The sequence below is a fragment of the Mandrillus leucophaeus genome, unplaced genomic scaffold (assembly GCF_000951045.1).
Source record: "Mandrillus leucophaeus isolate KB7577 unplaced genomic scaffold, Mleu.le_1.0 Scaffold1068, whole genome shotgun sequence".
In the NCBI taxonomy this organism is placed as follows: Eukaryota; Metazoa; Chordata; class Mammalia; order Primates; family Cercopithecidae; genus Mandrillus; species Mandrillus leucophaeus.
This window is the reverse complement of record NW_012098854.1, coordinates 609805-637450: the sequence shown is the minus strand read 5'-3', so window position 1 is coordinate 637450 and position 27646 is coordinate 609805. Positions and strand designations below refer to the sequence as shown.

Genomic DNA, 27646 nt, shown 5'->3' with positions numbered 1-27646 from the left:
ATATCTGGCTTGCCATGCATTAAAGGATTATCTATGTTTCTTTCTTTCTTTTTTTTTTTTAAAGATGGGGTCTTACTCTGTCACCCAGGCTAGAGTGTAGTGCCACAATCATAGGTTACTGCAGCCTCAAACTCCTAGGCTCAAGCAATCCTCCTGCCTCAGCCTCCTGAGTGGCTGGGACTATAGGCACATGCCACCACACCCAGGTAATTTTTTTTTGGGGGGGGAAGGTGTCTTGCTTTGCTGCCCAGGCTGGTCTTGAACTCCTGGCTTCAAGTGATCCTCCTGCCTTGGCTTCCCAAAGTGCTGGGATTACAGGTGTGAGACACCATGCCCAGCATGTGTTTCCTGTCTGGGTTCTATTTATTTCCTCTTCTCTTCGGCCTCCCCTTGGACCCTGCCTTTCTCTGTCTCTTTCTCATTCTTTCTCTTTTCTCTTTTCTTACCCTCATCCTCCTCCTACTTTACTGAATATGCTATTTTCCTTCTTAACAACTCTTTGACATTTCTAATTGGTCATATTCATTGCATTTGGCCCTTCAATAATTTTTTTAAATGACCCATACATTGTGTTTATTCAAGGTTTTTAAATAAGGAGTTTAAAAATAATCTCTAGGCTTCTTAAGGATATTTACATTTTATTGTGTTTCTTTGCTTTCCAGTCCAAAATTCTCTAAAAACGGAGTGAACACTATATAAATAAATATTTATTTTTCTATTTCCATTTTCCCAAAGCATTGCTGAAATTAATTATAATATACTAGTTAATTTCTGTGGGTTTTTGCACTGGGTTTATTCACCATTGGCATTGTGGTAGAATATTTCATCTTATTCTGGGATGTGAAAACTAGTTGTTCTTAAAAACCCAAACCAGCTATTTATCCAGCTCAGAAATGCTTCTTTTCAGTCTCAGAGGCATCCTCTACTGAGGCATAAGTCTGAGGTCCCCCTCGGTCTCCTGTGATTGATTGCTGGTAGCAATCTTTGCTCAACGTACTCGTTATTAGATATCAAATCAAATACAAACCCGGGCTTACTGTACTGGTCATAGAAAATCTCCATGAGCAGGTTCCAGGTAATGCCTCCATTGACAGAATATTCCAAGAGAACACCTTGGTTACGGTTGTTTGGTGTAATCAGGCACCCATACATGAAGTAAAATTGGATGAACTCAGCATTAGTGAGGTTTAGATCCACAGTGACTAATAATCGACTACAACCCTAAGAAAAAGAAGTAAAATGAAACAACAAAAAACAGTGATAAGGAATCTCAGTTGCAGGTTATAGATTTTCTATGGTTTTTTTTTTTTTTTTTTTTTTTTTTTTTGAGACAGGGTCTTGCTTTGTCATCTAGGCTGGAGTGCAGTGGCACCATCACAGCTCACTGCAGCCTTGACCTCCTGGGTTCAAGCGATCCTCCCACCTCAGCCTCCCAAGTGGCTGGGACTACAGGTGCATGCCTCCATGTCTAGCTAATTTTTTGTAGAGACAGGGTTTCGTCATGTTGTCCAGGCTGGTCTTGAACTCCTGGGCTCAAATGATCTACCTTCCTCGGCTTCCCAAAGTGCTGGTATTTCCTTTCTTTTAATATTTATTTTGTAATACAAGCCACACAGTATTGTAGCACTGATTTTCTGGCCCTGTTTCTTACTATGTGGGCTCTTAGTATTTTGCCTAGTACACAGTAGGTACCTAGCACATGTTTGCTGAACTTTGAAATTTCGGCATTCAAGACTTATTTACAGAGAACAACGTATTCCAAGATGATTTTCTCTTTTTATTTTTCCTTTTTTTAATATGAAAGTTTATTTGGGCCAAGGTTGAGTACTGCAGCCCAGGACACATTTCCAAGTTGTCTTGGCTGTTTTTTATTTTTCATAAGCAAGATGAGAGCTGGAACTAAGATAACTGTCCTTTATTTTTATTAAACTCTCTCCAGTTATTTTCAGACATTTATTAGATTTTTACAAATGAATCAACCACTAAGAAAATAGCACGCTGAGATGACTATTTTATTATTATTGTTATTTAATTTTTTGAGACAGAGTCTGGCTGGAGTGCAGTGGTGCAATCTTGGCTCACTGCAACCTCCATCTCCTGGGTTCAAGTGATTCTCTTGCCTCAGCCTCCCAAGTAGCTGGGACCACAGATGTGTGCTACCATACCCGGCTGATTTTTGTATTTTTAATGGAGATGGGGTTTCACAGTGTTGGCCAGGCTGGTCTTGAACTCCTGACCTCAGGTGATCTGCCCACCTCGGCCTCCCAAAGTGCTGGGATTACAGGCGTGAGCCACTGTGCCTGTAAGTAGATGACTATTTTAATATGAAATTTAAAAATAGCCACATCTGGAAATTTTATAATTATAGAGATAATCTCTAATTATTGTAATGTTTTAAATTTACACTTTAACATAATTTAATGGCATCTGTATTAATTTATTAATGTTGATATGTGGATTTTTTTTAGTTGAACATATGTGAAAAACTACTTTTAGTTCTAAGTGAGAAAAAGTATCCTGAACACTGCATTCTTTGTCAGTGTTGATGATTATAAAAAGCCTATATGCTATATGTCATCTTGTTACTCGAGCTAAAATATTGAATATAAATAATGCACTTCATTGGCACAAATGTAAACTCTAAGGTAGGGCATGCTAAGGAAATAAACAGCTGGCAGTAAATTTGTTATTTTACAACACTAATTTGTCTATCTAACCATGGTATAAAATAAATTGTATTTTAAACAGAGTTGCCTTTGGCAGAAAAGTAGAGTGACTAAAACATTTCTCAAAGAAACTTTCGAACCTTGCTGCTGTCACTCACAAGATAATACGCTACACCTACAAATGTCTAGTAATGTCTAATAATTATTCTTTCCTGGATAATCTATAAAAATGATTCATTGTTGTTAATAAATTCAGGAACCATTGCAGCTCATTTTCCAGATTTTTGGCTCCTTAAATGCAAAATCTGTTGCAAGCTCAAGAGTTGTCAATTAAAAGGGCTCCATGCAGATGGAAGATTGCACAAGTGCTCTTTTCCAAGACAAACATTCACTCACATTCTTTTATAATGTGTACTTAAATATGCCCTGTGCTGACACTACCCTGAATAATTAAATTGTCTCAACTGATTTGTGGTAGAAAAATCCTGGGAATGATTAGTATTTTCTGATTCTTTAGTATAAAGCATAGCATAAAGTTATACTATATTTATTTTCTGATTACTTAGTATAAAGTATAGTATAAAGTTATCTTTACAGTATAAAGATTTGTATAAAGTTGCAAGTTCAGATCAGGGTTGTACATTTAGGGTAACTAACTCTGCATCTTGGTTTACCCATTAAACTTCAGAAGAGAGTCAGCTATTTGGAAGGAACTTAAGAGGAGCAGAAATGAATAACCAGCAGCCAAACACTCACCCCACTGAAATGGAGAGCCATTCCTGACGCCACGGCTCCACACACTGTACTCAATTTCCCTCCATTCACAGTCAGCCAGTTCTGGTTGGATGGAGCTCGATTGAAATTGTCTTTGAGTTGGGTTGGAAGAGAGGTCTCGGGGTCATCACAGTACAGGCCACCCCACTGTTCATCACAGCTGGGTGCAGAGCAGGAGAGAGGAAAAGTCAACATCAGACAAAGCCCCTGCAAGCTTGTTCTCAAATTAGTGAAGACTACTCTTTTCCTAGTCCAAGATGATGAAAAGTTACTGATTTTCAGAGAGCTTGCCAGAATTCACCTGCTCTCCTTAACTGTGCTTTAGGTTACAAATAATCTATGAATTAACTAACTCTAACATTTCCTAAGGTAGTGATTCAACGTTACAGGCGAAGAGGAAGAAGCAACTTCGAAGAGTCTACTAAAGGCCCATCTCTTATATCACAGAGCTCTAAATGGCTGATAAACAATGGGAGCTGCCAAAGTAAACTGGTAGGTCCGAATAATTTATGAAATTGGTCTTTTTAACAGAGGCTTTGAGCCACTTAGGAATCCAAGGGGCTATGGTTCTAACAGCAGAAGATACTTTGGACAATAACTGTTGCTTCTTATCAAAAGACTGACTTCCCTGTTTAGGGTGGAAGGGAACATGAATATAGGACTAGGAGGCTCAGGGGTCTCAAGGGTTGTCCTGGGTATGGGCTAAAATCATTAGCCAAAAATAGACTTCCCAGGTGTATGGGGAAAGCATCTTCATTCATACTTCCCCATTAAACAGGATAATCTCGAAAATACAGTATAGAGGCCCACACACCATGGGTCTCTATGCTTTACATACACACACACACACCCCCCTTCATTTAAATTATTCCAAATATGCTGAGATTCTCTAAGAGTAATATAATAGGCCTGTCCATCAAGTACCTCTGGTAAATTGACCAGACATCTACATACTTTCTTAGGCAAACAACACGGCAATATAAACAAACAACAACAAATGCATATCCTTACATATATTCAGACCTAAGTGAGAAAAATACTTATGATGTATTAGTTTTGGCCAGAACTTACTGAACTCCTGAACCTTTTCTAATGTTATTTTCAAGACTCAAGTGTATTGCAGAAACACAGAAGGAAATAAAATATAGTTAATTACAATTCATCCATCTCCTGACAAGATAGCTATTGTTCAGTTCCTAATCTCTAAGCAAGAATGAAGATACAGTATCCATCAACTTCACTGTTAGCTCAAGATCATATTTCAGAAAAAAAAGTATAACTTAAGGAAGCATGGGAGTGATTCAAAAACCAGTTACAGAAAAATCTCCTAGATGGAATGTGAATCAGGAGCTTTCAACAGAAGGAAGAAAAAAAATCGACTTACACGCAGTTTCCCTGGATGCATCTCCCATGGCCACTACACATGTCTACGCAGCCATCCCCGATATAGACATTATCTATTGCCCACGTCTGCTGCTTGTCAAAGGGAGCTGGTTGATGCCAGCGGAAACGAGTGGCTTGGGACCTTTGAAGAAGATGAGAATTTTAATGAAGATGCTGTGGAAAAGAAAATGTGTTCCAGTATGTTTGAATAAGTGCATGGAGAAGTGTAACACAAAAGCATGTACATTCCTACTTCTTTTCTGAAAAGAACGTTATTACATTTTTTTTTTTTTTTTTTGAGATGGAGTCTTGCTCTGTTGCCTGGGCTGGAACGCAGTGGTGCCATCTCAGCTCAGTGCAGCCTCCGCCTCCCGGGTTCAAGCAATTCTCCTGCCTCAGCCTCCTGAGTAGCTGGGATTATAGGCATGCACCACAATACCCAGTTAATTTTTGTATTTTAGTGGAGACAGGGTTTCACCATGTTGGCCAGGCTGGTCTTGAACTCCTGACCTAAAGTGATCTGCCCACCTCAGTGTCCCAAAGTGTTGCGATTACATGCATGAGCCACTGTGCCTGGCTGGCCATTATTACAATATTCTATACAAAACATTGTTTATAGTCAAACCAAACCAACCAAACTGATAGCTTGATCATATATTTTAGCCCAGTGATCTTTCTGAGTCTTGTAAAGAACTGACAGTCAGAAACAAAAATGAATCCTAAAACTGGAAGCCTCAGGGGAGCCATGAGCCTTGGATTTCATGTGGGAGGTACCATGGAGTGACACCAGAGCTGCTGCTAACTTGTAAGTGCAAAATCAGAAAAGATGACCATCCCCGAGCAGCTGCAACCCCTCTGCATTTGGTTTGGGAACAGAACATGGGCTGGATTTCAGCTTCCCACTTGCTTTCTAATTGGACAGAGAAAATTATACAGAGAAAAGAGAGAGCATAATAAATAAGACCAGACTTACTTTACATCGACACAAAAGCGATATAAGTAAAGCTAAAACAGAGGTTCTCCCATTCCAGAGGAAGAAATATATTTGCTCATTCACACAGTTCTGGGGAGTGTCTTGCTCAGAAATACAAAAACACGTGTTTTTGGAGGCACTAGATGGCAGTCAAATCCAAGCAATGCCTCAGGCTCAAGTGCATTGAACATGAAAAGACTTTTAGAGGAACCCATTTGTGTTTATTGATCCATATATGTTCTGTCATTAAGAGACCATTAGTCATTTGACTGAGGAAATATCTGTTTAAGGCAGGACAAAAGATCAAACAACAGGAATGTGTTTGCATTTTCCAAATGAAAATATTTCTTTAAGTTTAGAAAATGGAGAAGAAACAGACTAGGACTAAAATCTTCACTCTGAAATAAAGAGGTCAGTCCGATACATGTCTGTTGAACGTCTGTACAAACCGGTTTCTCCATAATTTGGCTTGCTCCCCAGCTTCTTCATGTTCCCCCAGCAGAGTGATCTCTGCCTAACAAACTCCTGTCACTTTCCACTGCATTTTACCGAAACCCCTAGTCCTCTCCTTGACCCACAAGGTCCTGCCTGAGATCTGCCTGAACTTGGGCCTCTGCTTCCCTCCCTCATCATGATCACTGGTTTCTGGAGTACTGTTTCTCCCCTCAGGTCCCAAAGCACACCGAACTCATTCCCACCTTTCTGCCTGCATGTTCTCTTTTTCTCTGTCTCTGTCTCTCTCTCTCTCTCTGCCTCTTCCTCCCTTCCTCTCTTTCTGCCTGGTTAACTTGTGTGTCCTTCGGGTGTCAGAGGAAATGTCAGGTCCTCACAGAGAATTTTTCTTCCTGACCCCTTTTAAAATGATGTTTCTTCTATGCTATTCTCTCTCATAGCAAACTGTTGTTTTCCTCTTATAGTATTTGTCACAATTACAGTTACACATTTATTTGCATATGTATTTGATACATGTCTGTCTCTTCCTTAACGGTAAGTTACAAGGAACAGGGCAGGGTTGATTCCTTTTTGCTCAACATCATAGACTTCATGTACAGCACCTAGAGCTTAGTAGGTGTTCTAAAGGCCCAGGAAGTTGGTATCCAGGGGCTTCCATTCTCACCGTAAGCAATGTGGAAATGCACCCATGCCCGCAAGTTGTACAACTCAGTGGTTTTGCTGATAAATTATTTTTAATGACTAAATTTATCTAAATTTATTTATAGCTATGTCTGTTTATCTGCAGCAGCAACTTATAATTAACATAGTGGAATACCATATTTCCATAAAACATAATTACTCGGCATCAACATTTATATATATATATATATATATTTTTTTTTTTTTAAGACTATAAGCTTCTGAAGGGCAGAGAATATCTCTGTATCCCTTAGGGGAATACTGTTTTGTATCCTCAGTGCTTATAGATAGTAGGTAAGTAATAAACTTTCTTTGTTCCTCTAATATCTTACACATACTTCACCAAAGCCCTCGTCACCTTGTCTTAAAAGTGCCTATTCATATGTAATTTCCTGTTAGATTATTTTCCTTATTTATCATTTTATTGTTGGTGGCACCTACAGATGGAGCTTCGTAAACATTTGCTGAAAGACTATTCAGTTCGTAGTAATAAAGATGCCCAGGAAGATCAAAACACCCTACAAAAGATATCCTGTAGGGTAGATGGGCAGGGCCTGGTGTCAGCTGTGGAGGGGTGGTGATTTGATGGCTGTTAAAGGGGGCAGACAGCTTTCCCGCAGCTGAGAGGTGGCATGGGTTTACTGAGCATTGGCTGTGTTTAATCACAATGTGGGCAACCACTTAGAGAAACTGTACGGAAGATTTAAGAGCCAGATACATTGTTGGAGTTGACAGCATTTATGGGGACTTCCAACGCTGACATTTTCAATTTGTGCAACTCTCTGGCATTTCAAAGAAAAGGAAATGGTAAGAAACTACATGAGAAATGTACTAACATGGGAGCTGGCCCCTCAGGAGTAAAGATAAGTGAGGGCTTTCATTTGTACTCTGGCACTAGTAGGTTCTATATCCACGGTGAGTAACTGAACATGTATAATAAGGGAGTTTAATGAGATGATTTTTAAGGCTCCTTCTCAGATGTGATGATTTCATATTCTTAGGAATAACTACACCTAGTAATTATGTACCCGTCAAACAAGGATACACATACTATCCAATATTAATTTGTAAGAAGAGGAAACATTTTCACTAAGAACTGGAATATAAGTTAAAAATGAGAGTTTGGAAGTTGAATTGCCAGGACTTCTTATTCCCAGCCCTGTCACAGCTCCACTGTGTGAAGGGGCCACATCACTTATGTTTATGTGCTGACGCTTCCCTGTCAGTAAAACTGGGAAGATGCTACCTTCTGCCTCACAAGGGTGTTGTGAAAATTAATTAGTTCTTGTTTACCAAGACCTACGAGTGTCTTGGTGGAGTTCCTCGGCAGGTGTTGTCATTTATCTTTAGAATGATGGCCACCATCAGCTGCTACTTCTTGGAGTTGGGGGAAAAATGGTCCCAGAGAAGATCTCTCATTTTTCCATATTCGTGAACTCTCTCCTCTTGCTTCTTTTGTGGAGTTACACCATTTCTTCCCCATCTACAGTATGTAGTAAGTGTTACATCAGTTTTGTTTAATAGATATCCATTGCTAAGTAGTTAAAATATTACTGTTAATAGTATGGTTCCTCTCACTGGTGTCCCAGGTATCTCTCTCCACACTACCTCTGCACCTTTTAACAGATTTCACTACACATTACAGAGTCTTCATTTTTGCTCTTTTCTTCAGAATGACTCTACCTATGAAGTCCTCACTGTCATCGTCATCATGAGAAAAAGCCCTTTGAAAGGAACACAATGTTTTAAACCTCTTCTTCCTTCCCTGAAATATCTTTTACTTCGAAAGAGATACATAAAATATTTAAGCCTAGAAAATCTAGCCTAACAATGCCATTCTACCAAAGACAATGATGACGCCCAGTGACCTAAGTCTCACACTGATTCACTAACAAAACTGAAACAAGGCAAGGATCTCTTGGTTCATGATTACTTTGTATTCTCATTAAGTAAATCTTTCAAAACTCCACTGCAACCTCCACAAAATCATCCTACCCTTATCATTACCTGTAAATATGAACAGTTGTTAAGCTATGGGAGGCTGTATGTGTTGCAGCTGTATGTGTTTTGACTTTTGTGTCAGCTTCGGAGCTGAAGCCCCTGGCCCTGTGTGTTTGAGCAACTGACTCTGTGATGTCAGCCCATTTCAAAATGTGTGTCTATTTGCCTTGCAAGCCAAGACCCTTCCTTTATGTTTCGCATAAAATTTCCTCCACTAGCCTGTTTCTTTGTATTAGCCTATCTTCTTTGACAAAGTTGAAGAATATTCCAAAGAAGATATATAAATGGCCAATAAGCACAGGATAAGAAGCACAACATCATCAGCCTTTAGGGAAATGTCAATGAGAACCACAATGAGATACAACCTCACACCCATGAAGATGGCAACAGTCAAAAAGACAATAACAAGTGCTGGTAAGGATATGGGAAATTAGAATTCTCTGCATTGCTGGTGGGAAGGTAAAAGAGTACAGCTGCTGTGGATAAAAGGTTGTCAGTGTCTCAAAATGTTGAACATAATTACCAGCAATTCCACCTCTAGGTATATATCCAAGAAAAGTGAAAACATATATCCACATAAAATTTGCACAGAAAGGTTCACAGCAGCATAAAAGGTGGAAGGAACCCAAGAGCCTATGAAGTGATGAACAGATAGATAAAATGTGGCATCTCCATAAAATGGAATGTTAATCAGCTGTAAGGAGGAATGAGGAGCTGGTACATTCCACAATATATCACACTACACTTTGATGCTAAATGAAGGAAGCCAATTGTAAAACAAACACACATTGTATAATTCCATTTCTATGAACTGCCTAGAATAGGCAAATAAGAACATAGCTTAGTGGTTACCTAGGGCTGGGTGAGGGGTGGGGAGTGACTGCTATTAAGTATAGGATTTCTTTTAGCGGGGACAAAATATTCTAAAATTACACTGTGGTGATGGTTTCAACAACCCTGTGTTTTTGTTTTTGTTTTTTATTTAGTAATGACTAAAAAACATTGAATTGTACACTTTATTTTTTATTTTATTTTTTTGAGACAGGGTCTTATGTTGCTCTGTCATGCAGGCTGGAGTACAATGGCACGATCTCAGCTCACTGCAATCTCTGCCTCCCATGTTCAAGCGATTCTTGTGCCTCAGCCTCCCAAGTAGCTGGGATTGCAGGCATGTACCACCGCGCCCAGCTAATTTTTGTATTTTTAGTAGAGATGGGGTTTCACCATGTTGACCAGGCTGGTCTCGAATTCATGACCTCAGGTGATCCACCTGCCTCAACCTCCCAAAGTGTTGGGATTATAGGCGTGAACCACTGCACCCAGCCAATACGCTTTGTTAAAGTAAAGAATGTGGCCTGGCGCAGTGGCTCATGCCTGTAATCCCAGCACTTTGGGAGGCCAAGGTGGGTGGATCATAAGGTCAAGAGATCGAGACCATCCTGGCCAACATGGTGAAACCCTGTCTCTACTAAAAAATATGAAAATTAGCTGGGCGTCGTAGCGTGTGCCTGTAGTCCCAGCTACTCAGGAGGCTGAGGCAGGAGAATCACTTGAACCTGGGAGGTGGAGCTTGCAGTGAGCCGAGATCGTGCCATCGCACTGCAGCCTGGTGACAGAGCAAGACTCCATTTAAAACAAAAAACTAAAACAAAACAAAACCCAAAAAAACCTCTCTAAATTTGTTTACCTGAAAGTGTTATAGCCTCCCCTCCCCATCTCTTTCCCCCAATCCTTTCACAATGTTGCCCTTTTTTGTGCACAGCACCTTTCCTGAGAACTTCCTGCAGCTTCCATGCTGTGGCTAAAGCCACTTGGGCTTCCAAAGTGTAGTTAATCTTTAAAGAAGGTGTTATCAGCTAGGTCATTAGGGCTAGTAGAAGGGAATAGATCATCTTCAAACTGTGACTTAAAATACTCAAGTCACACCTGAGCCTTTCAGTGGCCACTCCCCTCCCTTTCTCGGTGGATTTGGGTTACCTGCCCTTCCACTGACTCACCCTGGGTCTAAGGTGATATTCAAGAACCCATGCTATTTGAGCCACCTGTTATTTTTAGGTCTGGGGTTAGTAAGGAGGAGGAGGCAGATTCAGATTAGGGGCTATGAAACTGATGTTGGCATTTTCCTCTCTTCCTTTTCAGTCTCTCTCAAGAACTCCTGGCATTCCTGCCTTCCTGTTTCTCCTCGGACCATCTCTCTTAGGCAAGCAATGAAGAGGCAGTACTAATATAGTGGTTAAGCCCATGGCCTCTGGCGCCAGACAAGCTGTATTTATTTCCAGTATCTTACTGAAACTGTTCTTTCGAAGGTCACTCATTCTCTCAAATTGAAAAATCCAGTAAAGCTTTTGTGAAACTTTTTAATTCACTACTCTCTATAGTTTATGTCATTGAAGGCCATATTTTCCTGCTTGTTAATCTCCTCTCACCTGGCTTCTGGATGCCATGTTATTCTGAATCTTCTCTCTGCCTGAATCCTCTCAGCCCCCTTGCTGGCCCTTTCTGCTCCTTCTGCTATTAAATTTACGAGTCCCCCCCCACCTTTTTAAACACTCTCTTATGGAGACAGGTGCAGTTTTACAGCATTGCCTGTTACTCTATGTTTATGCCTCCGAAGTTCATTATCTTCTCTTGGGCTCAGATCTTCATGTCTCTGTCAAATGGACATTTTCATTTGTACCTCGAGCTATCACATGTAATCCAGCATCATTTGACTAAATTTGCCATACTGTCCCTCCTGGAATCAACTTTAGCTTGCTCCTCACATCTTCTCACTATTTTACTAGGCTTCAAACTCTAGAGTCATCTCTTGACGTGTGTAATGGAGAAGGAGAAATTAGTGGCTGGGTTTTAATCAATTCTTTCTTTGAAATGTTCTGTCATATCTGCCTCATTCCTTCAGCTGTAGCCCAGACTTGTTACTTCACTTAGAAGTTATTGTCACAACACCGTTGCCACCTCCTCTTATGTGAATCTGTCTGTTGTCCCAATTTTTTTCTTGGAAGAGTATTTTCAGCTCAAACCCACCACAGTTCATTTTGCCTACAAATCTAAACTTTGCCTTGCTCCAATGATTGCTATAAGTTAACCCAACTCTACGAACCAGCATCTTGTCATAGCTTCCAGATATGAGCCCTCTGCTTGAATCGGCAACTCACGCGCTTCCTCCAGCCCCATACTTATGTGTCCTTGCACTGTCCACACTGTTCCCCTGATTTAGAGTGCTCTTTTCATTTACCCACCTAATTCCTAGCCATCCTTCAAGGCCAGGCCCCATCTCTTCCATGAAACACTCGAATTCTGGCATTCAATATCATCTCCCATTTCTTGATACCTGCAGCATTTCTAGCCCATTCGTCAGTGAAGCATTAAATTATATACAGCAGGTATTATTTTTCAGTTGTTTCTCGGGTATATGTTTAATTTTCCTTAAATAGGTTGTAACCTCCTCCAGCACAAGAATTTAAGACGGTGCCCTATCCATTATCATGGGCTCACTCTCATTCAAGATTAAGCTGTGACTTAGGAAAACTTCTTAGTCTGAGGTTGAAGTCTGATAATAAGCCTGTGTTATGGTTAACAAGTGTGATTATGTGGTTAACCCATAAAAGTAGAAATAATTTTCATTTTTAATAAATCTTGACAATGTTCTCAACACTTCCATGCACATTTATGAGATTTTCATATGGTAAAAACGATCTCCATTTTTCAGATGAAGAAACTGAAGTTTAGAAACACAAAGTAACTTGCTTAAAAGCTCATACGGGTGAAAAGGCAGAACCCCCCTCACTATACTACAATGCTTTTTGTTCATTTATTTATAAATCTTCTTTTACAAAGATCTAACTTAACTAATGTGTATGGCAAGGAATAGAAACTATGAATCTATCTACTTAAGTTATTTAGGTTTTAACATAGCAATGTCTGGAGCAGAGTGTGATGTAGTCTGGAGCAGAGTGTGATGTATCTTGTGTTTAGTTTCACTGTTCCCTTCCTAGTGAGGAGCAGCAGCATCCCTTCAGTTTTGCAACTCAGAGACCAGGGAGTCATCTTCAGCACTGCCCTTTCCCTCAAGCTCCCACGTCCCTCAAACTGACCCAGCTTGGTCAGTTTCATTGCCTCCCATGTCTCTTGACTTTCTCTCCACTTCTCTTCATGTCTACTGCCTGTACCATTGGCATTTCTTATTTCTGCAAGAGCCTCTTTACATCTACTCTTATCCTCTATTTGTTTTCTGTTTAGAATGGGCTTTTCTGTGGCTACTATGAGAGTTAAAAAAACCCAACAGATGCTGGCGAAGTTGTGGAGAAAAAGGAATGCTTTTACGCTGTTGATGAGAGTGTAAATTAGTTCAATCACTTGGAAGACAGTGTGGCAATTCCTCAAAGATCTAGAGGCAGAAATAGCATTCGACCCAGCAATCCCGTTACTGGGTGTATACCCAAAGGAACATAAATCATTCTATTATGGACACACACACATGTTCATTGCAGCAGTATTCACAACAACCTAATGTTTGTGGACATTAGGATATGGAATCAACCTAATAGCCCATCAGTGATAGACTGGATAAAGAAAATGCAGTACATATACACCATGGAATACTATGCAGCCATAAAAAGGAATGAGCTCATGTCCTTTGCAGGGATGTGAGTGGAGCTGGAAGCCATTATCCTCAGCAAACTAATGCAGGAACAGAAAACCAAATACCACATGTTCTCACTCCCACAAGTGGGAGCTGCACAATGAGAACACATGGACACATGAGTGGGGGGACAACACACACTGGGGCTTGTTGGAAAGTCGGGGGTGGGAGGAGGGAAAACATCAGGAAGAATAGCTAACGGATGCCGAGCTTAGTACCTAAGTGATTGGATGACCTGTGCAGCAAACCACCATGGCACATGTTTACCTATGTAACAAACCTACACACACTGTACATGTACCCCTGAACTTAAAAGCTGGAAATAAGAAAAAAAAAAGAAGCTTTTCTGAATGCAAATCTGTTCATGTCTCCCTATTGCCAAACACTTAAACAGGCGTTTAAGTGTTCCTATAATGAACCTCCAACTCTTTAATACAACCTACAATGGTCTTCATGGTCTGACACCATCTCATACCTCACCTTGCTCCTCTCTTTATCTGATCCATATATTCAACATCTCAAATACACCTGCCCTCTCCTACAATTGGCTACTGTCCTTGTCTGGAACACTCCTACCCTTACACTTTACCTAGTTAACTTACATTCATCCTTCATGTCTTACCTCAAGTATCCTTTTCTTAAGAAAGCATTCCCTGGCTTTCTTGACAGGTCACATCACTCTCCAATATAGAAACTTAGAGCATCATGTACCTGTTTTCCATCACTTATCACAATTGAATTTATATTTACTCCTGTGATTATTGGTGATCTATGGCCAATACTCCTCTCCCACCAAATTAAAAGCTCCTTGAGTCAGGGATCAGTTCAGCTCCCTCATAGGCCTAGCACATAATTAAACAGTTAAAAAATATTTGTTTAAAGAGTGACTGAATGAATAATTGCTACTGATGACTAGTGACCATTTTAGTTTGGTGAATGGTTTGACGTCAATTTGTGACCAGCCAACCTCAGCTTGCACTCATTACTACTGTGCCAACAATACTGGGATCCTAGCCTTATGGTCGTGTGTTGAGTAGACAAGGCTGCAGTTGTGACATGGTCACAGTCATTCCTGACCCTTACTGAGCACATGCCTTTAAGTTGTCAGCATCATGTGTTTTTTATAGCTAAGAGCTACAAACTGAAATACTCAATTCTGGCCTGCTGGACCACATAAACATTGACATTTCAACACATTTCCAGGTAACAGAGACAGTAATTTTAACTTAAAACAAGGAAACACCATATTTACCAAATAACTGAATGTAAAAGTAGATGTAGTATAGATATGTTTACTCGTGTTTGAAACAAGTAACTCTGAGACTGGCATATTGTTCTAATGATCTTTGGTATATGGCAGAGAAGTGAGTCTGCTTGGGCTCCCTCCATGCACATTTCTTTTTGAATTACCCAAAGGGCCTTGTTACAAGTCGGTGTCACCTTTAAGACAAGTGTACATGAGCCTTGAGGGTAATATAATAAACAAACTGCTTATTCTCAGTACAGAACGGGGGAAATGGATGCTCATCAGATTTTTCAAATAACATTTGAAAGGGTCAAAATTCTTGTGAGTATGTACAAGAGACAATTAAAAGATAGATTAAAAGATGAGAAATAATTTCTTGAGTAAAAGACTCAAGGGCATAATGACTAGCTGGAGTAAATCTTAGAATGTCGCTTATTTGCAAAATGTGACTGAGTAGCTGTGTAATAATTCACAGAATTCATAAAGACTTAAAAGACTGTTGCCTTAATGGAGTTTTTTTTCTATTTTACTTATTAAGATCACTTTAATAATTCATGCATGGCAACACCTTTAATGAGCAACAAAATCTCACGTATCTCATTTAAACTTGGCAACTCTGCTGACAGTTAATATAGTCTCGTACCTCTGAGCCAGCAATTGTAAAGCAGCCCTAGGCTGTTAGTAACTGAAACCATCCCATTTATGATAATTCTAAGAAATGTTATGCCCTAGATGAATGGTTGAATTTTATGGTCATTTGCCAGGAAAATTTATTCATTCTTCATTTGTGGGATGACAAAACAATAGTGAGCCCAAACTATAACTCCTGTTCCCCACACTGGATTGGTTGCTTTGCTTCTTTCTTAATGCAGCAACTGAAAACCATTGTCTTGGAGGAAATAGAAGTTTCTATCAAGATGTTAAAGCTTTCCTATAATTAGCACCTAGTTTAGATGGTGAAAGAGAGTGTCATGTAACACCATTCCACTAGGCAAAGTTAATTCTGTGCTTTACTCAAACAGGAGTGGAAATGCACAGATAATTTAGATTTAACTTCTTTATCAGAATTTACTAGGCAATTTTATTTTTATTTACTTTAATTTTTAATATATTTTTTTTGAGACAGGGTCTGGCTCTGTCACCCAAGCTGGAGTGCACTGGCATGATCATAGCTCACTGCACCGTCAAACTCCTGGGCTTTAGTGATCCTTCTGCCTCAACCTCCTGAGTGGCTGGGACTACAGGCATATACCACCATGCCTGACTAATTTTTTGTAGAAATGGGGTCTTGCTGTGTTTCCCTGGCTCACCTTGAACTCCTGGTCTCAAGTGATCCTTCCGTACCAGGCAATTTTGTTAAGCCCTGATCCCTTTCCATAGAGACAAGAATGAAACACTTCTTTTATATTTTTCACTAGAAATACTTCAGATAATTCTTAAGATAATGTCCAAAATAAAATTTTAAAAGCAGACATAATTTTAATGTACATTTATTTGCTACCTTCATTTGTATGACATCACTCACTCCTATATTTACAGCAGCCTCACTAGCAGAAAACAGACCCTGTTTAAGACTATTCTGGATCCAGTGGGCCTATTTTAAATGACTTGTCTGGGCATCTCTGAATTAAGTTGGAGAAGCGAAGTGATGCAGCCACTGTTTTCTTTTGTAGTTCATACTTTAAAAATATTAGAGTTAAAAGTCAGTAAAGGCCTGGCTTTTGGGAAAATGTGGAATAATGTCATGATAAAAACTGGTTTCTGTTTTACTCATTAAGACAGCCTTAAGATTTCCTGGATTTGAATGTTGGCCTGCCCTACTAGGTTGGGGAAGTTCTCCTGGATGATATCCTGAAGAGTGTTTTCCAACTTGGTTCCCAGCATGGCACAAGTATACATATGTAACAAACCTGCAAGTTATGCACATGTATCCTAGAACTTAAAGTATAATAATAATAAAAAAAAAAACAGAAGGAAAACAATTAGAAAAAAAAAAAGGCAGCCTTAATAATTCATACATGGCAATACCATTAGCAAGTAACAAAATCCTCACATATCTCATTAAACTTGACATGCCAAATTTTATCACATTTGGGCTCACTATACACAGAAGCATGTGGCGAACATGTAGAAACATCCATACCTGGTATAAGGAGGGAGAGGCAGAGTAATTCTGGTCCACTTGTTGAAAGTGTCTGACACCAGGATCCGCTGCAGATGATAGCGACTGCATTCCACATTGGTAGGCAGACAGTCCCTTACCAATGGGTGCCATGACAATCCAAGATCCACTGAGTATTCCAATTCAATCGCTGAAACAGGAAACATTATTTTGGATACAAACATATATCTGCAGACCCAAGAACCATACTTGCTTATCATATTTCTGTATGTTTTAGTTTCATTCAAATGTCAGTTTGATTTTTTCCCTGTATTTATATTTCCTACTTTGAAATGCTTCCTAGTTTTTCTCTCTGTATATTACTAGTTATTATTTTTAAATTTCCATGTTGAAATAACTTTTAAGGGGATATGATCAAATGAAACATAAATTTTCCTGAATCACATCTTAGAATGAAAAGCTTTTGGAACAATCATCGTGATGAAAGTATTGCTTCATATACAGTTATAGTATTTGAGTAGCTGCATATAATTGCTATGATATATTTGTAATATTATAGTGATAGAATATATATCACAAACATATCATTTAAATGGTATATAATTTAATATAGTATAATACTTATAAATTAATATAGTTTATTTAATGGTTAACATACAAATAAGGAACATATTATATATTTTAATAATTAGTGTTCAAACAGTTAATACATTGAGCAGACTTCTCAAATTTTGACCATTTTATAGGAATCCTGAACAACTAATGTCAATTTTGCCCCTGGTATGGGTGAAACTTCTTAGAAATTATAAACTTTTGCTTATATATCTTGCTCTGCTGTGTTATAGAATATAAATAAAATATGGAAATCTGAGGGGTTTCAGGAGCAAGTTGAAGGCCATGGAATATGTGCCAATGCATGCCATCAGGTTGTGGGTCTAAGGAAAGATATTTATTTCTTTCCTTTTTCTTCTGGAACATTCAGCCCATACCCCCATCTTATATTTCTCTTTCCCTATTCACTTTATGAGCTGCCTCAGTCCTCACCTCCCTTCTGAAGGCTGTGGTTCTCAGTCTTGGCTGCACACTGAAATCACCTGGATACCTTTAGAAACGACTGATTCCTGAGTCTCCCTACCAGAGATTCTGATTGAAGTCTTTTGGGGCATGGCAAAGGTGTCAGGAGCTTTAAAGCTTCCCAGGTGATCCTCCCATGCAGTCAGTGTGAGACCACACACCGCCCTAAGGTTTCTAGGTAAATACAATGGCCTGGTCTCAGTCTTCATGGTGCTTGCCTCCTAGCAGCATTGGACATTATTGATTACTCCCTGATTCTTGAAATGTTCTTTTATTTTGAGGGACATTATTCTGAGTCTCCTGTCTTTTATTCTGACTCCTTTGCTAACTTGCCCAGCTATGGGCATTCTTCTAGACCTTGTTTCTGGCCATCTATTCTACAAGTACACTCTTGATTCAGCGATCACCTCTGTGCCCCAAATTTCCTGGTTTTACATCTCGAAATAGAGTTTGTGTCTACTGAGCCTGGCACTGTGCTGGATGCTGGGTGCGCTGTGATGAGCAGTATAGACACAGTTCCAGCTTTCTATACTGTGTGTCATCTTCACTAAAGGATATCTTCACTTAGAAGTCCTTTCACTTGAATTAAGAAAAACTCACCATTTTCCCTCATTAACAAACATCTCCTCTTAACTACCACATTTTATCAATGGCAATACTTTTACATTGGTTTTCTGGGTCCAAAATTTAGAAGTGATTTTAGCCGTTGGTATAAGAGGTTGTTAAGAAAAAACACAATTTAGAAGTTATTTTAGAAATTTTACTTTTCTGTCTCCTTTACCCTCTATGTTCAACACAGTCCTGATATCTGCTGCTTTTTTTTTTTTTTCTCATTATCTCTTATCAACTTTATCCATTCCATGTCTCTTCATGCCACATAGTGCAAGTCCACATTGCTTCCTACAGAGAAGACCACTGTGGTTTCTCTACTGGAATTCTTCTCTACCCACCTTCATTGGCTCTGGAGCTAATCTTCGTGAAACATATCATGTCACCCCTCTGCACTTGTGCTCTCCTGTTCATGACCTTACCAAGCACAAATCCCCATGTCTGCCTTTTAAGGCCCTTCTTAATTTGTTTCCAACTCCACTCAGCCACTTTACTCTTTCATAATATAATTCATTTCCTCTCTCAGGAGGCTGCACCGGCTTGTATAGAAAGTACGTGTGACTGGGCTTACGAGGACAAAATTTTGGTCCTGGTTGGTGCTGCTGCAGATTGACCATGTGATAACTTACTTCTTTGGGCTCTCCTCTACTTTCTATGTGAAGAAGGGAGTAAGAGTCTAGACTGTTTTCAAAATCACCACACTGTGCTCTTCTCCATTAGATGCAGACCAGACCTGTTGAGGCTGGTCTGCTCTCAGTTTTAGAAGAACCCCACATCTGCTTCTTTGCTTCTCCTTCCAGCCTAGTTTGGGGGTCCTTTCTTCTCCATCCACCCTTAAAATCTACTTCAACCATCAAGGTCCACTTAATACTTAGCTCCTTTGTGAAATGTTCCCTAACTTCTTATATTGGCCAACCATTGGTCATCTCTTGCTCCCTCGAGTTCTCATTACATTTTGTATCAGCACTATTCCATGGAACACTTGATTTACTGGGCTTTCTGTACCTACTGAAGACAGGGTGTGCACCTTCTACTTTTCTGTCTTCTCTTTTCCAAGTTCCATCCCCACTGACTAATCTAATCTTGACTGACTGTGTCTGAGGTAGAAAGCGTATCTCTGGCATTCCTCCTAAAGTATGTCTATTACATTCAGACTAATGAGAATATTAAAAATTGTGAATTCTGCAGGACCTTGAAAATAACCAAATTCCTCAAATTTCTGCCTCCCTGCTACCCAGAATCTAAAACTGAACGAGGCCCTTGTGAACATTCTAGTTTGTGTCTGCTGGAAGAAGAGTTATATGGGGATGTGAAAGACCAGGAGACCCAGAATCCTGACAGGTCTGTAAGTTCAGATAGAGTCCAAGTGTACAATGATGCCAGCTTTTCTCTCCTAAGATGGGTCTGTGAGTGTGAATGCATGGTATGTGTGAGCGTACACATGCACATACTCATTCTAGGGGGTGCAAATTGGTCACAGTGAGGGTGGCCTGAAATGTGCTGTGATCCACGGTGGCAAAAAATATAGGCAAAATGGGAACAACAAAATGTCATCATTTGGGGGGATATGGAGAGGAGACAATAACTGGTTTAATCTAATGCCCCAAGAATTTAAATCTGTGAATATATATATTAATAAGTCATATTATATATATAAATAAATCATATTGCTGATTCCTGGAATTCTCTATGTGATTGATGAGAGCCCTTATTGGAAAAATACTGCAAGTGTATCCTTTATTCTGCGAGTCTGATACTAAAAAACTTACGGATTTACAAATTATTATTATTTAGGTTATTTACTTTATAAAAGAAGTCTTCACATATGTATGCTTAAAAAATAAGCTCACATTCTATTGCTTTCAAAAATCAACTTTTAAAACTCAATTTATTAATACATGCAGTATATTCAAGAATACAGTGTGGTTTGACTCAAAGTGCACTCGTGTTTTACTTACAGGTCTATCAGAGAGGCACAGTAGTCCTATGACAGAGGCAGCCACAGAAGCTCATGCACACATGCCTGTCCCTCTATCTGGAGATGGCATACTCACCATAACAAGAGTCTGTGACTGAGCAGGAGGCAGCGAAGTCTATCTGTAGGAAGGAATCCTCATTCACGGCAATGTCTGTGCTGACCACGTAACGGGTGCTGGCCTTTTCAATGAAGACCAGGGCATCACCAGTAGAGCCACACACGGGCATCTTGGTGCCTCCTGGGTGAAGCAGCCATTTCCTACTATCAAGGGTTGTGAAATCATCTTCCAAGACCGTATTACCAGAAATATTTCCTCCAATAAGAATCTGAAATGTATTTTTAAAAAATCACAAATTTTCCATTTAGTTTTAAGAAATGGAAAGTTCTGCCTTTTTCGTTTGTTTGTTTGTTTTGATCTGTCAGCCTGCTCAGAACTGGCACCGGATGGCCAGCAGGATGTGAGGGGCCTTTCACAATGCTCTTGTTTATGTCTGCTTGCCCATCTGGCAAGAAGCTACAGAAAACAAATCAGAGGATCGACAAAACCATTCACAGCCTACACCGGCTAAACTGTGCCTTTGGAAACGACATGCACCCAAGCTGGGAAGCAAAATTTGGCTTATGTGTGATTATTTTCCATGTAAAATTTCTATTTAAGGACAATTGTACCCTAAGGCATTTCAGTTCCAATTCTTTGCATGAACACTACGATTTGTTAACAGGTTCTTTGAGTTCTATTTGATACACATTTTATTATGTATAAAGATCCTTTGGAGCAGTCTATAAGGATGTGGGGGAGATTGGTTCATTTTTTTTCCTCAAAGGCTAGGAAAGAGGATTTGGGAACTACTGCATGTGGCACCAATGCTAATTTGCACATTTTCCTTTTCAGAGAATTATAACGTTGTATCACGCTTGATAAAGTCCCTCTATCCATATGGCAGAATCCTCTATGAGCAGGACCTAGTCCTTCTGTTGTGTTGTTTATTTTTATAAGCTTAGGCAATTGAAGGAATAGAGAATGAAAGGAAGTTAAATGCCATATCTAATCTAACTGTGTGCCCTTGGGCAAGTCACTCAACTGTCAGTTCTGGGTTTCATCTACTGAGCAAGCAGGTTGAACTAAATGCCTTCTAAGGCCACATTCAGCTCAAGTGACAACAATTAAAATAGTTAATCCTGAAGAGACTGACCTGATCGATAACCCAGGGGCTGTAGAAGTGCCCATTCTCAGACGGTTGCCACCAGCGAAGGCGAGTAGAACCAGAACGGGCTTTCAAAGGTATCTCCAGGGCAATGTACCTGCCCACATTGCTGGAATTGCTGAAAAGGAACTCCTGAAGAAGACTCCACGAGAGGCCACCGTTGAGAGAATACTGTAGGAGCACGGGTTGGCTCCTGGGGTCAGGAACGCCTTTACCACATCCCAGTCTCATGAAGAACTGCACAAATCTGACATTTGTAAATGTTACTGAAGACTTTCGCTTCCACAGGAAATCCACATGCTTAACAACAGACAAGCACATGGGGTAATGCAGGGGAATGAATGGCCTCGATAAATATGGCAATTTAATGAGTGTCCAAAGCAATCACTTCAAAGTCTGATTTCCCTTTTTAATCGGAAAGGGAGTTAATTAAATGTGAAGTCTGAAAAAAGGCAATTCTGCACCCGTATTTGTCTAGCGACTCTCCTCAGAGAAGAGCCTGAGGGACCTGAGCACTCCCCGCACCCTTTGGCTCTTCTATAAAAAGATAGGAGGGGTCTAAAGGCAGTTTAGTGTGGGAGTGTGTGTTGTCATCTATTTAAGATAAATTTTACTCCTTAAACATTGGAACTGGAAGAATGTAATTAATGTAGTTTATGCCACATAACTGGCAGATTATCTCTTCTAAGGTTTCACCAGTCGTTTTTCAGATCTCATGTTATTGGCTTTGGGAGGCACATTTAAATTCACCGGTTGTAGCACCTCTTTGTGAAAGGCCAGGCATCTTTTGGACGAGGTACGTCAAGCCTGGGCCTCTTTTCTCTCTTTTGTGCTGGGGCAGGGAGCATGAGTGTGGGGTGGTGGTGGTGGTGGCTGTGCCAGGCTCTGACTGTTGCTGGGTCTGGGGATGGATGATACTGGCCACTGAGAATGGTGGCAGCCGGCCAGTGGCAGCGTTCCCAGCTGGCAGGGAGGTGGACAGAGTGGCAAGCAACCAGCTGGGGTGCCAATGAAAACTAGCTCACATGTTATCTTTGGCAGGCAAGCTGCTGCTTTCTGGTCTGGACACGATGCTAGCTGGTAATGCAGAATAAATTTCATGTGTAACCCAACACACATACCCACTAATGTATGCATGCTGGACATAGGAAAGATATTAAGATGTATAATAAAAATATTATCAGTACCATATATAAAACCATTCATTCCTCATGAGTTCCCTTCCCCATCCCATTCATTTATCTTTTGACCCTGAAAAAATTGGGATTTTACGTGGAGCATATTCAGTTCAATATATGCAAATCCTACACAGCATGCTACTGAGATGAGCTAAATAATGGAGCTTTTAACATTGGATTAATGAAAACATACATGGTTAGTGTCTAGTGACGTTTACATTTGTAAAAACAATAATCATTTACAGAGAAATACTTTTAGTATATGGTCTACTTTTATTGAGAAAATCCTTGTATTAACTTAGTGATAGATAAACCATGAGAGACTTACTTATTTGGGAACACCTAATAATTTCTAAATTAGAGAACTCAGCTGCTAAGAAAAATCTGAAATAAGGAACATCAAATTAAACTATATGCATTAAAGTGGGATAATTATAAAATATTGTTTTTGTAACTGTATAATTATCTCACAGAACTGTATTTTCTATGAAGTGTGATCAAATTTATAATCAATAAATGAAACATTTAGGAAAAAGAAGGGGTAAAAATGTTAAGATGTATTGTAAGATACTCTGAAATATTTCAAAAGACAAAAACATGGTTTCTTTGTTCATTTGCAAAATCAGGTCAGGGTTCCATTTTACACATGTTAAACCATCTTTCTTATCTTCCTTGTTAAGTTTTTGGCCCATCAAATGATCAAGGGATACACATCTTGACAGGACATAATCCTCTGAGCCAGTTTAAAATGTTTGTTTCTGAGTGACTGTGTTCAATTTAGAAAATGACTGCTTAGAATGTGTGAGTGAATCATTGGAAAGATGCTTATAAAGAATAAGGCTGCCCCTTCAAATGTTTTTAACTTAAATTGATAGTGGAGATAAAATTAATTGTGAATAATTTGAAGATATATTGCATTTCAACTAAGCTTTCTACTAAGCATGGTATAAGTGTAAATAATTTCCACATAGTGCAAGTGCTAATGAAAAGTATGTTATATAGAAAGATAAATCCACAATATCTGATTGAAGTTAAAGTAAATTAAACATTGTTACTTCCTAATCTCAATCTTATAAAATACTAGATGTTAACTGTTGCCTGTTTAGGTATGTTTCCTTTCTGATTAAGTTTTGAATAATCTCTCTCAATTTTAGATTAGAAATTATGTAAATTGTGTCTTCCTGAAAGCTTTGATAAAGAGAAAAGTTCAGTATTTCTAATGGAAGGCCTTGTCCTTGAAATCTCTCTGCTTCTTTCTGATTTGATTATGTTCTGCTATTATACATTAGGATGTGGTTTTTTTCAACAGCATCTGAAAATGATTACCTTGCATGTGATAAATCCAGGTCTCGTGTCATCAACATGCGCAAGCCATCTTCATTGAAAAAGAGGTTGTTGCCACTAGAAAGGATTCCACACTTTCGAGATGGTTTCCCACCACTCATTAATAAGAATCTATCAGATTCTAGCTGACCTGAAAAAATTGGAAAATATGGTTTACCTATGACCCCAACTATAGTGAGTTGTATTATATTTTTAAAAGGAGTATGGTAAACGCATTATGTGGTTTCAAAATACGAAGTCATAAATATTAAAGTAGTGTTTTGGGATAAGAGGCCTTTTCAACATTTTAGCTTGAATTGTTTAGCCTTGGCTGGTATACTTTACAGATTCTTGTGATAGGAGGAGGGGGTATTTTCTTGAGTATCTATGGTCCAGCTAGATGGATCCCTCCTTTCTGCTTGTTCACACTGAAAAAAAGGACACTGGTTAGTCAGAGAGTGGTTCAGGCCATCAGGAAGGTGGGGGCTTGTGTGGCCTTTCCACCAGCCTCTCTGCTGTGTCCTTTCTAATGTAAGGATAGTATCAGGCAGGGACAATAAAATATTTTAAAGAACAGTTTTAATGGGAGAAATTTCAATGCCATTTATTATTGCCTATTAAATAACGTCTTTAAGGCTGGGCGCAGTGGCTCACACCTGTAATCACAGCACTTTGGGAGGCTGAGGCGGGTTGATCACCTGAGGTCAGGGGTTCGAGACTAGTCCGGCCAACATGGCAAAACCCTGTCTCTACTAAAACTACAAAAATTAGCTAGGTGTGGTGGCGGGCGCCTGTAATCTCAGCTACTCAGGAGGCTGAGGCAGGAGAATCGCTGGAACCCAGGAGGTGGAGGTTGCAGTGAGCTGAGATTGAGCCACTTCACTCCAGTCTGGGTGAAAGATCAAAACTCCATCTCAATAAATAAATAAATAAATAAATTAATTAAAATAATATAAAATAAAATATAAAATAACATCTTTAAAAACCAGCTCTTAAATCTGTTCAGATACTCCAATTTAGTTTATTTTTTCATTGTAGTAAAATACACATCACATAAGATTTACCAATTTAACCATTCAAAGTAAACAGTTCAGTGGCATTTAGCTGATACACTCTGTTGTGCAGTCATCACTACTACCTAGTTCCAGAACTTTTTCATGAGACTGAAAGGAAACCCTGTGCCCGTTAAACTGTCTCTGTCCCCTCATTTCCCCCTCCTCCAGCCCTGGCAAATGCTAATCTGCTTTCTGTCTTTATGAATTAACTTATTCTGAACATTTCATAAAGACAGATTGACATAATATGTGGCCTTTTGTGTCTGGCTTCTTTCATTTAACATGTTTTTGAGTTTCATCTATGTTGTGGTATGTATCAGTGTTTCATTTGTTTTTATGGCTGAGTAATGTTCCACTGAATGGATATACTTAGATCTAGTTTTAAAATGTATTGTAAAACCATAAATATAACAATTTTACAAAAACTCAGCAAAAAGAAAGAAAATCTTTTTTTTTTTTTTTTTTTGAGATGGAGTCTCGCTCTGTCGCCCAGGCTAAAGTGCAGTGGTGCGATCTCGGCTCACTGCAAACTCTGCCTCTCAGGTTCAAGCGAATCACCTCCCAAGTAGCTGGGATTACAAGTGCCCACCAGCCTGCCTGGGTTTTTTGTATTTTTAGTAGAGATGGGGTTTCACCATGTTGGCCAGGCTGGCCTCGAATTCCTGACCTCGTGATCCACCCGTCTCAGTCTCCCAAAGTGCTGGGATTACAGGCATGAGCCACTGCACCAGGCCAAAAGAAAATCTTTTAATCCCATTACCCTAATATGGATAGCTATTATATTTAAGACTTTCTTTTATGGAGACTTTTTTCCACAGTTTGATAAAAGTGCATATATAATTTAAATGCTTTTTCTAATCATTACATTACATGCATTTTACTATGTTGTAACACTGTCTTAATACATAATGATACTAAATTCTAGCTGTAAAACTAAACTACGGAAAGTGATGAGAGGCTATTTAAGCAGTTTGTGGTAAAGCAATAACAGGAACTTATATTTCTGGAAACACTTCCATCCAAGATTAACTCTCTATAGGTATTTCCTAAAATTGTCATTAGTCAGAAATGACATGTGGTAGAAAAAATGGTGAACACAGCCTTAGTTTTTCTCAATAAAGATCTTGTAGCATGTATCAGTATCTCACTCACTGACCATTGTTTCCAAAATGGAACCCTATAAATTCAGAACTAAATGAATTCTTGGATGTTCACAATTGAAATAATAATGAGATATTAGAATTAAACTTAATGCATTATTAGTTATCTACCAAAAATTGTGTTTAACATATAAGTTCTTTCACAAGACTACATAGAATTTGTAAGAAAAGACTACCTTCGAAATCATCTTTGAGAAAATCAGGATTTTTGGTGCTTATTTTACAGGTTGGACCTGAGTAGCCAGGGTCACATATACATTTGGTTCCATTGATACAGCTCCCCTGTCCATTACACATCTCCTCACATTGGGGACCGATGTAGACATTATCAATAGCCCATGTCACTGGCTGAGAGCCAGCAGGGTAAAATCCCTGGTACCATCTGAAACGGACAGATCTGGAAAAGAGGTACAAGTCTTTAAAAAGCTAATCGACAGAACAATATACCTTCAAAGTAAGCACATCTGATCAGTGAACAATGGGAAGCTTCTACCTATGCTCAACACCCAAGAAATAGAAAACATTTGCCATTTCAGGAACAAAACTCCATTCCTCAATCTCTAGGATTTTTCCAATAAATTCTTGTTTCTTGTAAGCTTTTCCCAATCCTATCAGAATGTCAACATTTCACTTGATCTTTCCATCTTTTTCAATATTGACCTCCTTGGTGAAGATTTCTCCATCACTACTATCTTTTTTTTTTTTTTTCTGAGACAGAGCCTCACTCTGTCACCCAGGCTGGAGTGCAGTGGTACAATCTTGGCTTACTGCAACCTCCATCTCCTGGGTTCAAGCTATTCTCCTGCCTCAGCCTCCCGAGTGGCTGGGATTACAGGTGCCCACCACCACACTTGGCTAATTTTTGTATTTTTAGTAGAGATGGGGTTTCACCATGTTGGCCAGGCTGTTCTCCAACTCCTGACCTCAGGCAATCCACCCACCTCGACCTCCCAAAGTGCTAGGATTACAAGTGTAAGCCATCACACCCAGCCCCTACTGTCTGTTTAATACACTCTGTATAACTAATCTTTTTTTTAAAAAAACTGAGGTAAAATTCACACAATGTAAAATTAACCATTAACCATTTAAAGTGTACACACAGTGGCATTTAGCACATTGATAG

The 27646-nt window shown here is 39.3% G+C and overlaps 1 protein-coding gene across 1 annotated transcript in view; it reads right to left on the bottom strand.

Moving 5' to 3' along the window:
* RELN (reelin) overlaps nt 1–27646 on the bottom strand; it is a 538867-nt gene that overhangs the window by 54112 nt on the left and 457109 nt on the right. Inside the window, exons 42-49 of the mRNA XM_011985112.1 lie at nt 26700–26920; nt 24312–24459; nt 21796–22054; nt 20679–20928; nt 16963–17131; nt 4825–4965; nt 3423–3600; nt 1028–1221 (exon numbers count right to left, since the gene is read on the bottom strand). Coding sequence (XP_011840502.1) covers nt 1028–1221; nt 3423–3600; nt 4825–4965; nt 16963–17131; nt 20679–20928; nt 21796–22054; nt 24312–24459; nt 26700–26920 — 1560 coding nt within the window. The remainder of the gene's footprint in view (nt 1–1027; nt 1222–3422; nt 3601–4824; nt 4966–16962; nt 17132–20678; nt 20929–21795; nt 22055–24311; nt 24460–26699; nt 26921–27646) is intronic.